We start from the raw sequence: 18,584 nt of genomic DNA on the forward strand, positions 1-18,584 counted from the left end.
TTCTGATCCTCAGAATGTTTTCTATAATTTCCTTGTCTTTTTTCCTTGTCTTTCCCTTGGCAGTTAAACATCTACCCAAATTTTATTGTTGTTGGCCACCCAGCATGCCTGGTTGCACTGTCATTTAAAATGTGTCATGACAGCTATCCCACAAAAGAGTAAAATCACTAAATGGGCCTGTCAGGAAGCATTACCTCCAGCTCATCTGCCCTGTAGCCCAGCTGGCCGTCTTAATACACTCTCTTACAATTCATTCACCCCTGCTGCTCCCAATAATGAAACCGATGCTTGGAGGTGTACAGTGTACCAAACCTCAACAGACCTTTTTGCAGGTCAACATGTGATCTAAAACGATGTTGTCAAACTAGAGCATGCATCAGAATCTCCTGGAGGGCTTGTTAAAACACACATACCTGGGCTCTAACCCCAGAGTTTCTGATTCAGTGGATCCAGAGTAAAGCCAGAGAATTTCCCTTTCTCACAGTCGCCACGGGGTGCTGCTGCCGCCGCCCAGGGTTCACGTGCAAAGGCTCACTGATGCTGAGGCAGCAGTCAAGAGGTGACCGCAATGACATGTCTCCTTCAGTGCACCCATTGCCACCTTGCAGTTTCTCAGTATCTGCATCCGTTGTTTCCTTCTTGCCAAGGCTAACATTCGTTCACTCTAGTTCCTCATAATACTCAGACTCTTCATGGCTAGTCGTTGATACAGGTATTTTTTGATTTGTTTTATTGAAGTATAGTTGATTTATAATGTTGTATTAATTTCTGCGGCACAGCAAAGTGATTCACTTATACATGTATACATTCTTTTTTTATATTCTTTTCCATTATGGTTTATCGTAGGATGTTGAATAGAGTTCCCTGTGCTATACAGTAGGACCTTGTTGTTTATCCATCCTATATATCATAGTTTGTATCTGCTAACCCCAAACTCCCAGTCCATCCCTCCCCCACACCCCCCTCCTCCTTGGCAGCCACAAGTGTGTTCTCTCTGTCTGCGAGTCTGTTTCTGTTTCATAGATAAGTTCCTTTGTATCATATTTTAGATTCCACATGTAAGTCATATCATATGGTATTTGTCTTTCTCTTTCTGACTTACTTCACTTAGTATGATCATATCTGGGTCCACCCATGTTGCTGCAAATGGCATCATTTCATTATTTTTTATGACTAATATCCCATTATACACAAACACACACACATCACATCATCACATGTTCTTTATCCATTTATCTGTTGATGGACATTTAGGTTCTTTCCACGTCTTGGCTATTGTGAATAGTGCTGCTATGAACTTAGGTATCCATGTACCTTTTTGAATTATAGTTTTGTCCAAATATATGCCCAGGAGTGGGATTGCTAGATCATATGGAAACTCTATTTTTAGTTTTTTGAGGAACCTCCATATGGTTTTCCGTAGTGGCTGCACCAATTTTATACAATTATTTTAAAGCTAGAGAGAAGCTTTGGAGTCATCTCGTGTATCAGTCAGGAATCGTCACCTTTTTTTTTTTTAAAGTTTGGAAAAATTACTTTATGAAGCCTTAAGAAGCACTGAGTATAATTAAACTGTAGTCCAGAGTTAGATACAACTTAATAACAGTTCAATTCCAAAATAAAAGTTATTGTAGGTGAGACCATGAAATTTCCTAACACGTCATTTTTAATACACTGTGCTAAATTTTCTAAAACAGCTCAGAGGAACCAATATTTACAGTAAATGGTGTATTTATGAAAAATCTGACATCAGCTATATTATATATATTATATATATATATAGAACCCAAGATTATATGAACTAGGAAACTTTGTATATCTCAACAGCAGTACTAGAGTGCAGAGTTTGAGAGTGGGATTTATAACATGGGATTTGGAAAAGGAGCAGATATCTGGTTTTCAAAACCTGAAGTTTTTCTCAAGACCGAAGTCAACATTGTAACTGCCATAGAACAGGAAAAAGGGAAGCTTTTCTCACTTTAATTGTTCATCTGTGTCATAAAGTCCAGTATCCCTGAGATAGGAACCACTGCAATAAGAAAGGAGTGAACAGGTTCTCCCAAAGGAAGATTGTTACTTAATTATGCCTCCTGCCCTGGTCACCAGGAGCAAACTCTGCATTTCCCAGCCTAATGCTTGGGAGCACCGAGGCGTTTCAGTAATGGTTCATCATAAACCCAGCATTCTCCATCTTCATGAAATAACCTTGTCTCCCATGGAATTTCCTTTTCCTTCCTTTCTCGGGCTTCTGCTCTTTGTCTTTCTTCAAGTCTATGCTTGGCTTCAGTTGCTGCATCAATGTCTCTGATTTTTAAGTTGAAAGTGACATCCTTCCAAAGGCAGCAGGATTCATACTCATTCTGCTCTTCCAATTTCCTCACTTTCTTCTTGATTATAGGCAACTTCTTGGTATCTATAAAAACTACATTTTCCCCTGTTGAGTATTTTGCATACATTACAGCATTCCATTCCCCTTCAATTGAGCAGAAAGACTTCTTGTCATTTGGAGAAAAAATCTCAGCAGTAATTCTGTGCTTCTTGCCCCCATAAAAAGGTTTAGTGTGGAAGACGATATTTGCACTATAGCCAGTTTTGGAACAATTAATATTGCATTCTCCGCCTAGTTCCACCCAGGGCGCTGTGAGGACAGACCCTCCATAACCACTGGGGAATGTGAGGATGTAGTGTTCATCATGGTCCAGACATGAGACACAGCCCTGCCCTATGTTGGGCACCCCAGTTGACATCCCAAGGAATTTTGATTTGGTCCAGATGTGAGCATTGAATTGTATCTTCTTGTTAAAACACTCCGCATAAAAGGCTGAAATGGGTGGATGATGGGAAACCTGCTCAGCCACGAACGTTACGCTATTCTTGGGAACCCAGGGAACTGGTCCTTCTGCAACTAGCTCCTCATTCTCTTCAGTACCATTTGGTAATGTCCAGTGACAATGAAAGATCTCGCCCAAAATGGGGTTGTATGGCTTTTTGGCAACCGATCCTTTCCTTCCTGCTTGAAAGGCTGAGAGATACCATTTTACAACTTGAACCATTCGGTCTCTAGCATCCTCTTGGTCACTAATACTCACAAACAGGTCCAGATGTGCAAAAAAGTCTGTTTACATTTCTAAAAGAGATCTTCTTTCAAGAATAAATGTTGGAAGGACTACCTTAGTAAGATCCATTCCAAGCCTAACCTGTGACAACAGATGCATGATAACACTCTTGTGCTCTTCCACCGACCCTGCCTCCCCTTCATCATCTCTATCATCATGTGAATGGAAAAGGTCAGCATCACTTGTTCCATTGGACATGGAAGAATTAAGTGATTCCGTGGTATCTGGGCGCTTTAGACTATTTCCTGAGCTGCTGTGTGTCAAGACTGAGGCCGATCCAGAGGAATCTATGAAGTGCTTTGGGGTTGAGCCACTCTGATGGAATTCATCTGCGTCATAGCATTCATCTTCCCTGCTAGAATAAGAGAACTCTGGGACTGAGTTTGGAGACAAGTTGAGATGGCTTGGAGAAGTCAGACTGCTACGAGGTGGTGAGTGCCCACTGCCTGTACTGTTTGGTGTTGAAGTCTGATGATGTCCCAAGGTAGCTAATACAGGTCCAACTGGTAGAGAAGATGGACGCTGCTCTGACTTACAAAACTGAGCAGGTTCTGGAGGTAAGACAGTCTGGGAAGGCATTGTGTTGATCACAGGTTCCAAGGGACTAGGTTGATATATTGCATCTACAGAATTAATAGTACTTTTAGCGATCTGCAGCAACACAATGCAGTGTTTAATTGATTCTACCATGCTATTTGTTGTCTCTTTGAGAGTTTCAGTTTTCTTCCTTTGTTCATCATCTTTGCAGTTTTGAAGTTTGTCATCAAAAAGCTTTAACTGTTCTATCAAGATTTGTAGGTAAGCATCAGCCTCTGTAAGTTTCTTATCAAAGTCTTGGACACTAGGAACAAATCCTGAATCCAAACCTCCGCAAGTGGCCAGCAAGAAAGCCATTAGCCAAGGCCCCCACCCTCTGTGCCTCCAGGGGAGGGAGCCAAGGGCCGCTTCCAAGCACCCCCTCTTCTCCCAATTCCTCCGGATCACTGGGCTGCCGTGTAGTCCATCTGGTCAGGTTCAGCCGGTCCCCCAGACCAGGATTCATCAACTTTAACACCACTGACACTGGGGCCAGACACCTCTTCGCTGCAGGGGCTGACCTGTGCATTGTATCCTGAGCAGCATCTCTAGCCTGTATCAACTCGATGCCAGTAACACACTCCCCGTCGTGACAACCAAAACCATCTCCAGACATTGCTAAATGGCCCCTGGGGGGCAAAAATCACCCCAGTTGAGAACCACTGCCCTAATCAATTGGATTTTTACTATCTTCCTCTCTGTTGGGGTTTAAAGGTGAAAATGCATTGCATCCCTTCCTGAGTTTGTTCCAACTGAAAAATTAGACTTCAGAAGCATGGAGATCAAAATATCACTTCATTGCTGCTCAAACTGACTCCTGCTGGAGAGGTTTGTAAGCAGCGATAGGTGAGGAAGCCGATAGTTAAACTCAGGATGGGCCGAATATAATTGTGTGGCAACACCGGACCACGGCAGTGGCAGGACTAAGGCAGTGGTTCTCATCCTTGGATACATACCGGAATCACCTGAGGACCTTTGAAAAGTATTGATCCCACTTCAGACCAATTGAATAATTTCTGGATATGAGCCCAAAGCATCAGAAATTTTGAAAAGCTGTCAAAGTGATTCTAATGTGCACCCAAGGTGGAGAACCACTGCTTTAACCAAGTAGTCTGAGGAAATTTAATCCCTGGTTGGATATTTCATAAGGGTATTGGGGAGACAGCAGTCTCAGGAAGTTTTGTAAGTCTTTTTCAGTCAAATCAGTCTTCAAAATTCTGCTGACATGTAACTTAAATTTATTATAAAGATCATAAAATATTTACAAGCTTCAGAGCAGTTTCCTGTGAGAATAGAGCATCTAAGTCAGGACCTTGAAGATACGTAGAAAGGCCCAGAAGTTCATGATTAATAGGCCCAATGCCGCAGGCTTTTAATGTGTTAGGGAGGAGGCCCCAGAGGAGGATTAGAGATGGGTAAACAGAACCCTGTGGCTCACATTAAGGAATTTGGATTTTTATCCTGAGAGTGATGGGAGGCACTGGAGTTTCTATGCAGGAGGGTGATATGGTCATGTTTGAATTCTTGAGATCAATAGTCTGCCTATTTGTGGAATCTGGATTGAAGGAGGGCAAGGCTTGAAGCAGGAGATCTGATTAGAAGTCAGAGCAGTCATGCAGGTAAGAGTTACTTACCAGACAGGGATAACGGGACTTGGTACAAGATTGGCTGTTGGATGGAGAGACAGGAAGAGGAATGCCTCAAGCATCAGTCGCTAACTCCTGGCTTGGTCACATGGATGGAAAATGGTACCATTCCTTAAGATCAGACCATCAAAGAAGCAGGAGTCTTGGGGTGGGAATGATGAATTCAGTTTTGTACCCGCTAAGTTGAAGGTGTGTGTGGTCATCCAGCGGCAGATGGCCCAGGGTTGTCTCAGTTTTAGCTCAGAAAGGCCTGCGTCCCAAGAAACCACCAGCCTTGGGCAACCCAGAACGCTTGGACAACCTGGCAGGTATCTACATGAGTCTGACTCTCAGAAGAGAGAGTGAGGCTGCAGCATGAATGGAAGAGTTGTCAGTGAATAGACGGGGTGTGTGTGTGTGTGTGTGTGTGTGTGGACATGCGTGCACGTGCACATGTACATGTGATTAGAAGGAAACACACCAAAATGATGTTAACAGTACACATTTCTCAGTGGCTAAACAACAAAACTATTTTTTAAGAATTTTAAAATTTTTTCTACCTTAGGAATGTGTTACTTTTGCAACAAGGAAAAAGAAAAGACCAGTTTAAAATACACACACAATTTTTAGCATCCACGCCAACCTTCTCTCTTTGCTTAGTCCTTTTCAGTTCCTACCGAAAAAGTAAAAATTGAAGTAATTATTTCTAAAAGTCACTGTGGGTTTTCCTGGTGAAAGGCAAACATACCTTATTTTTGGATACAAAAATTTTTCATATCCAAAGATTATTTTTGAATGCATACCTTATTTTTATGTAATTTTGTGTATGTTATACAAAATTAGGAAATAGACTGTGGATCAGTTTGGTTCATCTCCTCTTAAATTCCAGCGTCTACTTAGGCTTAAAGTAGCCTGGCCACAGAGCACTGTCCTTCTATATTTGTGTTAGTTTTCTGAGGTGGGTTTGTCTTTTACCCCATTTCTGCATTGTTTATTCCCATTCACAACCTATTCTCCACGGGGCTGAATGTATATTTGAGACTGTAGCTGCAGTATCTACTTCTTTACAAAACGTGTGGCCACAGATTTCATCAATTGTTCTTTTAAATCAGTGGGCTGGGAGTGACAACATTGTAATGAGGAGGACGAGGTGGAGGACGCCTCCATGACTTGTCCCAGGTCCCATGAGATCTCATGCAGCCGTGCTGCGGTTTGAACCTAGGGCTCCTTAGAACCTTGGAATAGAGGCCCAGAGAGGAGAAGAGACTGGCCCTGGACCACATGGCTCATTAGAAGCCAAACCATGACTTGAACCTGGACTTACAGAAGGGAAAGAGCAGTAAGCCACTATTGTGCACCTACAGTATGCCAGGAACCATGCCAGGTACTTTCCCATCTTCCATCACCTCTAATCTTCACAACAAAATTGCAAGGCTACCAAAGAAGGAAACTGAAGCTCAGAGAGTTGGAAAAGTCCCTAAAAATTCACAGACCCCTTGAGGACAGAACCTGAGCTCAGGTCTGGTTGACTCCAGAGTCCACCTGATACCTCCTGAAGTTTTCCAGAGGCCCTTTTTTCTGTCTTGAATTCTAATGCCTGGGAGAAATGGGGGAACAGGTTCAATTGCTGCCTCCAAGGTAGGAGAAAAAACAAAATAGCAGATTTGTTTATCCATCACTGTCATTGATTGAAGGATGAGGGAAGAAGAGCAGTACCAAGGACTTTCCTGCAACTTAATATCATCACATTTCAGGTGAAGTGCCCTTGCAGTGAACAGCCAGGAAACAGGAACCTCAAGGCTTTTTGTAAGCTCGTTGTAAAATTCCAGAGAGCCCTATAGTATTTTAAATCTCTTGGGGGGAGTCCTGCATGTACGTTGAAGAAATCAAATACAGGCAGAAAGAAGATGGCACCTTGATCAGTTCTTTCTGGCTTCTCTTAGTGTAAAATCAGAGATGATAAAAAAAAAACTCTTTTGCTTTTCTGCCTACTTGGTACGTATTGTGTCTATTTCCAAATGCTTCCCAACATTTTCTCTTCAGAACCTCATCTAGGCGGCAGACAGGGCAGGAATTATTATTCCTATTTTTGTAGATGAAGAAGCTGAGTCATAGATTAAGTAATTTGCACAGGCTTTCACAGATAAGTAGCAAAAGTGAGAAGAGAAAGTAGGGGAAAGAGCTGTTGCTTGAAATCATTTACAATTTTTTATAATGCATTTCTATCAATAAAAGCACTTTCAACATATACATATTTTATTAATTACATACTTTTACTCGTGTGCTAATACAGTATGTATACTTTAAATTTTATACAATAATAGAATTTTAAAGGCTGTGATAAAAATGGATATAAATGCAAGTGCTAATATTCCCCCTTCACTCCAGCTGTGCACACATCCACCCTCTAGTGTCTGTGTCTTTGTGTATTTCCCTCCCCTTGAGTGTGGGCAGGACCTGTGACCTTTTAACCAGTAGATGTATCAAAGGTGGTGGGACATCATTCTTGTGGTTATGTTACATTATATGGCAAAGGTGAAGATGTCATTAAGAGCCCTAATCAGTTGCATTGAATTGCTCGAAAGGGAGATTATCCTGGTGGACCTGACCTAATTATAAGCCCTTTAACAGAGGACCTGTGCCTTCCCTGAAGTCAGAGACTTCTCTCTGCTTCTGGCTTTCAAGAAACGAACTGCCATGAATTCTACAGCCACAAATTCTGCCAACAACCTGAGGGAGCTTGGAAGCAGATCCTTCCCTAGTCTCACATCCAGATGATAACACAGCCCATCCCACACCTAGATCTCAGCCTGTGCGAGCCTGAGCAAGGACACAGCGAAGGTGTGTCTAGACTCCTGACCCATGGAAATTGTGAGATAACAAGTGTGTGTTCTTCTAAGCCACTGTGTTGTAGTAATTTGTTAACACAGCAACATAAAATGAATACCCCAGGGGTGGTCTCTGCACCCCCTTGGTTTTACAGACCTTATTTCTAGTCAAAAATCTGAACAACAAGCGCTAGGCACTCTGCTCAGCACTTTACCTGTAAGGTGTCATTTAATCTTCCCTACCTTATGGAGGTGGGATTTCTGTACTTGTTTGGGGGTGATGAAACAGATCAGCAGGATTAAGCAACTTCCCTCAGGCCCCACAGTCAGAAATGAAAAGCGAGGGTGTTGACCCTCAGCTTGGAGGTGAAAATAAAGCCAGTCACTCTCTTCCCTTCTTCTGTTGCACCAGATGACCTAACAGAGGACAACAGGAAACTCATTCCACACACCTTTGTCTACTCATAAAAATGCTTCCTGACTGTGTGCAATGTATTCTGATAAGTCTTAGAAAGGGACACATATCAGGCCACCCTACTCGTGCACACAGTTTGGTTAAAAGGATGACAATAGATGTCTTTTGCTTAAGGAGTCTAGTCCATAACCATCTTTTAGTACTAGGTCTCTGGCAGTGTGTTTTCTTCCCACATTTTTCTAGGACAGACCTAACAGCCTGCTCTCTTAAGGAGAAAGTTGAGAAATTATTTTCTCCTCTGTACCAGTCAGGATCCTGGCAGGGCATTTAATGAAGGACTGTATTACAGATGTAAAATGAGAGATGGTTAAGTGCCCAGGAATAGCAACAGCAGGAAGCTTTTACCACCCCAGGTCTAACGGGCCAAGGACAAGGAGTTATGTTACCAGAGAGTAAAGCTGTAGAGCCCATCTCCTTCCCCCATGCCGGGAACACAGGTACTGCGAGAACCTCCGCATGGTAGGGAGGGCGCAGAGGTGGATACCCTGATGCTTCCCTCTCCTGCTGGTGCTTCCTGTAATAGGAAGGAAGTCAGCCCTTAACTAGCCTTTCTACTGGGTTTCCATTTACGCTATTCACTGTCCTGAATGCTTTTACTTTAGCGCTGATGCGTTTCATGGCCTGTATCTCTTTTGGTGACAATAGTGGGTTGTGTGTAGTAGTTACGCATGAGAAGGAGTCTGTGTGAGAACCATCTATCGGGGCCAAAAAATATATTGGGCTGGAGAGTTCAAACAGCCGAATGAGTCAGTATCAGTGGAGCTCGCAGCTCTTGGAAGCAATTTGATATGACCTTCCTTTCATTCTGCTGTGATGTGCTAATAACATAGAACAATGTGCCCAAACTGCTGCTTTTTGCAAATCAGTTTTTCACCTGGCAGCATCTATTCTGGAAGCTGCTGTTCCTGCCTTTCTGTGTTCCAGGCCTTGCAAATTCATCACTAATCGACCCCAAGAAAGTAGAGCAAAGTAGGAAAATTCTTGGTTTCCACACTTGCCCAGCTGGTGGCATTGTGTTCCGGCGAGGAAAGATTTTTGCAGAACTGGAATGGCAGGCAAACCACCAGCACGTACTTTTGGCCCTGCCACCTACTCCCAGGTGATTGGACCTCCTTGGCATGTCCCCGAGCTTAGCAGCAACTTCTCTAAGCCTCATTTTCTTCCTAGTCATGTGGAGATAATAGTATCTGCCCTATTCCATAGGGTTCACTCATTCATTCATTCGTTCAACAAACCTTGGATCACCTACTATATACAAAGACAGCCTTAACAATCCTTATCAAAAATATTGTCATCAAGGAGCAAAACCAGAATTTTCAGAACCTTCTCAATTTCAAATATTTAAACCATTTATTCCTTGAAAGTGATCATCATTTGCTGAATATCTTTTAAGTCCAGCTTCCTTAATACATTAAATATGTGATCATTCATTCAATTATATATGAATTTCCATTCAAGACCTATAAAGATGGGAGACACACACACACACACACACACACACACACACACACACACACAGTGGAATATTACTCAGCCGTAAAAAAGAAGGAAATAATTCCATTTGCAGCAACATGGATGGACCTAAAGATTATCGTAATAAATAAACCAGACAGAGAAAGACAAATATCATATGATATTACTTATATGTAGAATCTTAAAAAAATGATACAAATGAACTTATATACAAAACAGAAATAGACCCATAGATGTAGAAAACAAACTTATAGTTACCAAAGGGGAAAGGGGGGGGGATAAATTAGGAGTATGGGATTAACATACACACACTGCTATGTATAAAATAGATAGCCAACAAGGACCTACTGTATAGCACAGGGAACTGTACTCAATATTTTCTAATAACCTATAAAGGAAAACAATCTGGAAAAGAATATATATATATATAATATATATAATATATTATATATATATAAAATAACTGAATCACTTTGCTGTAAACCTGAAACTTAACACAACATTGCAAATCGACTATACTTCCATTAAAAAAAAGACCTACTCTCTGTGAAGCACCATGCTCATTTCTAGAGGTACGGAGAGGTCCTCCACCATCAGGACATTCAAAGTATGATGAAAAAACCTGATCTCAGTGTATAAGCAGACATATTTTTTAACGTGCGGAAATACCAGGGAAAGAAAAATCTATAGGACACCCATCCTGGGCTATGAGACACGAAAGCTATGGTCAGACTCGCATTTCTGACAGTTAATCTGACTCCCTGAGCTCGAACAAGAAAAAAAGCAGTTAAGGTACTTCTGTGGTCCAGATGAGAGATAACGAGGTCCTGAAGTGCAGTGACGGTGAGTGTGAGAGAGCCAAGGAGTTGTCTGGAGACTATTTAGGCAGTACATTCTACAGGAAATAGTGATGGCCTCGATATCAGATGGAGAAGAGGAGAAAGGAAAGGGGGATTAATATTCCTCTCCAATTTCTCACTTGAGTAATTTTATTAATTTCCCTCATCAGCCCTGCAGGGTAAGTATTGTTATTGGCATTTTACTCAGAGCCTCGAGATCAAGTAACTAGTAAAGTCAAGGCCAAGATTCATGCCCACAGCCTGATTCCAAAGCCTATGCTTTTCTACTACAAACCCAGCCCCTTCCAGAATCTTCATATTAGTCTTTCTATGAACCCCTTTTCTTAGATTCAAAAATCTGCTCCCTGGACCATTAGATGGGACAGGGGAAAAGAAAGGGTACGGCAGGATTGGAGATGACAGAGGGCAGGAAACATGTGGGACTGCTATCCAGTCTTCTCTCCCTTCCATCATCTGCATCCCTTCCCCACCTCTCTTCTCCACCAGCAGGTGTGTGGTTCTCAGGGCTCAGGGCCCTCCTGGCAACCTGGTCCTGGCTGTAGGAATCAGCACAGGCAGTCTCTGCAGTGGCCCCTGGCAGTCACATTTGCTGAGATTTCCAACAGCATCTCCAGGTTTGGGGATGTATCTAACGTGCTCCAAAGGGAATGGTTTAAGAGATGAGAACCAGGAAACCCTAGTTTGCTGTTTGCTTAGCTGCGTTCTCAGGCTCCATCCTCACTCCAGCTGTCATCTGTAGGGCAGAACTTTCTTTCTGGCCAAAGAGTGTCTTAACAGTGGGTGGGAGCTCTTTTACCCTTCAGAGGTTCCTCTGGATCTGCACAGCAGTTTTAAGAAAGCTGGGGGCAGAGTAGAAAGCCTCTCTTCCCCCATCTTTTCCATCAGGCTCTGCTCCCAAAGACTGGGGGCTACTGGTTCAGATGACAGATGGTGCTATCTGTGGACGAAAGTTCTACATCATCATTGATTTCCAAGGTAACAAAGATGTTACCTAGCAGCAGCGGAGCCCAGAGGTGATACCCAGCCAGTCATCACTGGCTGCCCAGCCCTTTTCTTCATTCTGACATGCTTGCATTTCTCTTCTTCTTCAACTTGCCTATTTACAGCTGCTCCAAATTGCCGAAGGAAATGTCACAGAATGCTAATAACCCAGAGTCGAGGTGGTTTCCTAATACTGGACACAGTGTACCTGTCCTCAGCAGGACTAACTCTGAATTTAGCCTGTGACATTTGTTGGGCCTTGGAGACCTGGGAGAGGTTTTATGAGATTTCCTGGGGACAGAATTCTGCCTCATGAGTTCTTCTGCTGTCATAATGTGTAGGGGAAGAATTTTCTTTGTATCACAGAATAGGTGGTGTCAATGAAAGTTATCAGTAAAATTATCTAAAGCATTTAGATAATTTCATTGCATTTTATAATAAGAAGTATGTTGCTGTAGATGGAGGAAAAACACTTTGGCCCGACTCTTAATTCTTGGGTCATTATATATTTTAAGAGAAATGTAACCAGAACTCTTCAGTATCTTAGCCTGATATGCAACGAAAGTTTTTCTGTTATTTTCCTTCTATTTGTATATAGTCTGTCACCTTTTTTGCAGCAGAGTTTGTGTTCTGAGTCAGTCACAGAGAGTGAGATTCTGACTGCTTTCTGCGCAAAGTAACCTCCTATGTTAGAAATTGGATATTGTGCAGCTGTTGAAAAGAGAGGTCTTTTATGGGCAGGTTCTTCAGCTTCCTGAGTCCTCTCCAAGGTCAAGGTCTGAGTTCCATTCACAACTCTGAACCTCTCCATACTGAATTTGGATAAATAACCCTCTTGTGCTTAAATCACATCATCTACAAAACAAAGATGGTAATGTCTGCCCCCACCCACTTCCCAGTGACATTTTTTTGAGTCAGTGAGAAAGTCTGTAAAGTACTTGGGTTGCTCTACCAGACCTGTTATTTTAGAAATGCCTTCTTAGCAGTCAGGGCAGCCAGACATGCCACAAAGGCTCTGAATGCTGAGACCTCCAATAATGAAAACCCAGCTCGTAGCTCACTTTATCCAGACTATATACTTGAAACTTTGGACTTGTTTTAATTTATGAGTAGGTGAGATACTTCTCTTGACCTCCATCGTGGACATAATATAGTACCTGCTTTACAGGGCTGTTGTCAGGATTAAAGGAAGAAATGCAAACAATTTGCTCAGCATGTAATAAGTGCTCAGGACACATGGGCTACATTACCCGTATTAGATGTTATGATAGATCATTCATTAAGATGTTTCATTGGCCAGGGACCAAATGAAATCAAAGGTACATGTGTTCTCTGAGGCACCAGCCACTGCCATAAACAGTGTCAGGATTTCCAAAAAAAAATGGCTAAACCTGAAAGATGTGGAGATACCATCTGTAATTGGTTAACCAAGAGGGCGTCTGCATGGATAACTCCAGCTTTTAGTGGTGAAGGCCTCATTTCATCTCGAGGTATGTGCAGTGTTAGTTGGGACATCACAGATGGACAGTGGCTGGATAGCAACACAGAAATGTGACATCTGTGTCCTTTCGGTTTGGAGAACTTCTCCCCAAGGTGATTTCAGCCGTCCAGCTTTTTCCTGTTTCCTCTTCTGGACACTGATGATGGTTTGGTACCGTGAGCATCTCTCTTGGCAATAGAGTCCTAGGCCTGGTTCATCAGAGGCAAATTGTCAGTGCAATGTCACTCTCCATCTCTTCCCTCCTTATCTGAAAACCGTTTATTGAGCTGCAGTTGGATTATCTAAAGCTGGAATAAGTTGTTTACTGTTTCTTTGCTTCTGTCCATTACTAGAAAGCCATTTAAACTTGAAATTGTGCCCAACTTTTCTTGACCTTCCTTGGTTATGCCCCTCTTATATTCCTGCTAGTTTTATCCAGAGTCCATATCATCCTTAGATCTTTCCCATCCTCCTAAAGCCCAGAGGATCATATGACTTGCTCGAAGTCTCAGATTCAATCCACTGGCTGAGACAAGGAGCAAGGTCTCCTGACTCTTCATTCTGGAATCTTTTTACTTTCTATATCATTGACCTCTTCTCCCATAAACATAAATGTCACTCAGAACCACAAACTGGACATGGAAAATGGCATAAGCTGAAAAGAATGATTAGCAAATACTTAAACTAGTATGTCTCAAAGTGTGATCCTCTAACCAGTAGCACCAGAATCACTGGGGAACTTGTTAGAAATTCAGAATCTCAGGCTCCAGCCAAGACCTGCAAAAGCAGAACTTCAAGCCCTGCATGTGATTCTGATGCATGCTAAAATTTGAGAACCTATGGTACAGGCTGTGTCAAAATCCTGTACCTTGATTATACAAGGCCATTAAATGGCCACTGATGCATGAAATTGTGTTTATATTTCAGAGGTATGTTTGAATTTCAAGTCTGTTATTTTACCTGAAAGATAAGCTAAGCTAATACATTTCAAGGTCCAAAGTTTTCCTGAAATTAGCAGAAGTGTTCTCAGGGTCTTGCGGGATCACAGACCTGGCTGAAAAAATCAGGATCCAGGGCAGACACTGCTAGATGCAAGCAGTTATTTCTCTGGATAGAGCACGTACTCTGCACTGTCCCATTCAACAGAAACATTAAATCTCTCTCTAGTCTTACACTATGTTGCTTTACCCACGTGTTTTACCTTCCTGGTCTCTGAGGACATTTGAGTTTACTACTCAGCCTCAGCCCTATTTACTCTTTTTTTTTTTTAACTGAAATATAGTTGATTTAAAATATCTTGTTAGTTTCAGGTATACAGCACAGTGATTCAGTTATACATACACACACACACACACACACACACACAAACACACACACACACACACATATATATTCTTCAGATTCTCTTCCCTTACAGGTTATTACAAAATATTGAGTATTGTTCCCTGTGCTCTACAGTAGGCCCTTGTTGGTTATCTATTTTATATATAGTGTATATATGTTAATCCCAACCTCCTAATTTTTCCCTCCCCCCCACCCTCCTTTCCCATTTGGTAACCACAAGTTTGTTCTCTATGTCTGTGAGTCTTTTTTTGTTTTGGAAATATTGTATCATTTTTTTTTAGATTCCATTTATAAGCAGTATCATATGATATTTATCTTTCTCTGTCTGGCTTACTTAGTATGGTAATCTCTAGGTCCATCCATGTTGCTGCAAATGGCATTATTTCATTCTTTTTATGGCTGAGTAATATTCCATTACATATATATGTAGTGGAATATTACACACACACACACACACACACACACACACACATATATAAAACATCTTCTTATCCATTCATCTGTCAGTGGACATTTCGGTTGCTTCCATGTTTTGGCTATTGTAAACAGTGCTGCAGTGAACATTGGGGTACATGTATCTTTTGAAATATGGTTTTCCTGTTTACTCTTTATGCAGGATATCAGATAAATGTGTCTCAGCTAGCACTGTCCAGTAGGATTTTCTGGGCTGTTCTATTGTGTGTTCAGTATCAGTGTTGTCCAGTAGGGTAGCCACTAGCCATGTATAATTAGAATATTTAGAAAACTGACAAATTGATCATCTAAGACATCTTTTTTTTAATGGGTGGATGACTTTTAGGGCCAATCCAATTGTGATTATGTCTAAATCATTTATTAGGATAGTTAGACAAAGTTAGGAACCTTCCATTCATGAATAATTCTAGGACCAGCAGGTTTTCTGAGACTTTTTATAACTTCAGTTCTTTGATGTCTATTTTAAATGGCAAAAGGTTTCTGGATCCGACTTTGAAAGAAATCATAGAATGTGCAATAACAGCTCTTCAACAGAAACCATCCAAAAGTGTTCCAAAAATCTGAATTCACTTTTGATCCTGAGTGAGGACATCCATTAAAAAGCTATGATAATCAGGTTTTGCAAAAGAATAAGCTCTCAATAAAAGAATATGAAGTTTAAAAGTTCATATGTGACTGCATCTGAGTACTATTTGATGTATTGTCAAGTTGATGTTTCCAGACGGTTTTAAGTGTCCAGTAATTTTCTCGGCCAAGAGAAGCAATGCCTGCTCCCTTCATTTTACACTTAGGATGATTTAAGTTTATGAACTAATGATATAAAACCAAGGAATAGTCTCTCTTAAAACATAGCTAGAGACTTTTTAAACTTTAGTTTTTCACATGAATTCAGAAAGGACATTGCTTCCACGTTATCCTTATCCTCTCATCTCCCATCCAGTTATAAGATATTGTCAGGCTCAGGAAGGTCAGAGTAGGTTTAAGGTAGAAGTAATCATATTTACCCAATCTGCAATATTGGAGATGAGCAAAGAAGCACTGATTGTGAACTTATGGTCTAGTACTGGCCCCTTCACTGGAGGCCCAGGTTTAATCGTCCCTAGAATTGCTTTCCTGGCTGAAGTTCAGCCAAATTGGATTGTGATAATAGGTGAGTTTGATTACTTACTTTCTTCATTGGTTCTGACAGCTCTACCTGGGAAAATGATCCAAAGCGAATCACTCATTCTAATCTACATTTCCCATGGATAAGCCTTCGGCAAAACGTTTGCCAGTCTTGGCATTCGCGCCTTCTAAACTTGTTGAGTTAATGGGTGTTCGGAGTATGGGAAGTTCCGGAGACTACTGGATGTGTTTCCAGTATCTGCGGGATAAACATGCCTGTTGGTAGGGAGGATACAATGTTACACCACACAAAGCTGCAAGACTAAGAACAGAAGGAGTAGGTTGTTATTAAATGTACCAAGGGTTGTGGTATAATCTCCAATATTTTTTATTTTTGGTCATGTTGGGTGTTCGTTGCTGTGCACGGGCTTTCTCTAGTTGTGAAGCTGCGGGGGGAGGGGAGGGAGTGCTACTCTTCACTGTGGTGCATGTGTTTCTCAGTGTGGTGGCTTCTCTTGTTGCCAAGCACCGGCTCTAGGGCGTGGGCTTCAGTAGTTGTGGTGCATAGGCTCCATAGTTGTGGTGCATGGGCTTAGTTGCTCCGCGGCATGTGGGATCTTCCCAGACCAGGGATCAAACCTGTGTCCCCTGCGTTGGCAGGTGGATTCTTAACCACTCACTGCACCACCAGGGAAGTCCCTCCAATATTAATTGAGGTGAATATGGCACTCCCCGGATATGTCTAAGACGTCTCACAGTTCTATTTTTAAAAGCTTATTCTATGGAAATCATCATGGATTTCATATTTGAAAATGAAATGCTTAACATAAGATGAGTGGTAATATTAACAATAGAACAATCTGCATAATGGAATTTTCTGCACCCTTTAAAAATAATGTCACCAAAAGAATAAGACACATGGTGGAGTAGAGTTTGAACCAAAATCATCTGCAAGTTTTTTTCCTTCTTTCTACTTTCTTTTGGTTTATTCTGTTTTTGTTTTTTTTAATTTACTTAAGTTGAACATTTGACTTATCAATTTTTACCCTTTCTTCATCACTGGTATAAATACTTAAGGCTTTAAATTTTCATTGAAGGATCACTTTAGCCACGTTATACATATTCTGATATTAGTATCTTCTTTGTCATCTACTTCCAAGTTATTTTCAGTTTCCATCATTAATTCTTTTTTCATGAGTTATTTTGATTAATGAACTTTTTTTAAAAAAATTAGATATATGGAGATGTAGTTGTGTTTTAAAATCAATTTTTAACTTAGTAGTAATCATAGAACATGGCCTGTCTTATACTGATTCTTTGACTTTTTTGAGCCAGAGGTCAGTTTTCATAAAGACTTCATGTGCGCTTGAGAAGAGTATGTTTCCTCTACATGGAAGAGACTCCTGTGGCAGGGTGGGAATGATGGTGGGGAGGTGAATGGAATTAGAAAAGGGCAAGAGTAGAGGCAAAGAGACCACTTAGGAGGCTATCATGACGACTTAGGCAAAAGATGGTAGCTGGGACCAGGAAGGGAGTAGTGGAAGTTATGAGGTAAAACTGGATAATGGATGTATTTTCAAAGTAAAACCAACAGGATTTCCTAAAGGATTGAATGTGGGAGAGGGAAGTCTTGCCTGAGCAGCTGAGGTGGGTGGGACTGCAGGTGGGGCAGGGTTCATGTTAGACACCAAAATGGAGAGGTCGAGGAGGCAGAGGAAAGGTCTGAACTGAAGATACAAACTTGGGATATAAACTTGGGTATTTTTGGCTTGCTGGTGGTTTTTAAAGCCATAAAAATAGATGAGAATACCCGGGGCAATAGTTCTCCACTGGGAGTGACTGGGGTGGTTGCTACTGGCATATAATGATTAGAGGTCAGCATGCTGCTAAACATCCCATGACGCACAGGACTGTGCCATCGTAACAAGGAATTATCTGGCCCAGATGTCAGTAGTGCCAAGATTGATAAAACCCAACCCAGGGGCATGAGGACATGAGCATAGCTGGAGAAAAGAAGCTACTCAGAGACTCAGCTCTGGGGCATGCCTTCCTAGGACCTCAAGGAGATGAGAAACAAAGAAATTGGAGGGGGTATGTCCAGTGACATTGGAAGGAAGCCAAGAGAGTATTACACACTGGAAGCCACATCTAGAAAATCTATTAAGGAGCAGAAAGTGATCAGCTATGTCAAATGCTGATGATAGGTCAAGAAAGATGAGGACTGAAAACAGACCATTGGGTTTTTCAT

At 41.6% G+C, this 18,584-nt stretch overlaps 2 protein-coding genes across 3 annotated transcripts in view; one reads left to right on the plus strand and one right to left on the minus strand.

The window, feature by feature from the left end:
- Positions 1-18,584, plus strand: part of CPNE4 (copine 4) — a 546,940-nt gene that overhangs the window by 441,046 nt on the left and 87,310 nt on the right. The gene's annotated exons all lie outside the window — the stretch shown is intronic.
- On the minus strand, positions 1,802-4,010 carry LOC130855594 (oxysterol-binding protein-related protein 9-like). The gene is given in 1 exon segment (XM_057739417.1): positions 1,802-4,010. A coding segment is annotated over 1 exon segment (1,881 nt). The 3' UTR covers positions 1,802-2,129.

This window comes from Hippopotamus amphibius, chromosome 6 (genome assembly GCF_030028045.1).
Source record: "Hippopotamus amphibius kiboko isolate mHipAmp2 chromosome 6, mHipAmp2.hap2, whole genome shotgun sequence".
NCBI lineage: Eukaryota > Metazoa > Chordata > Mammalia > Artiodactyla > Hippopotamidae > Hippopotamus > Hippopotamus amphibius.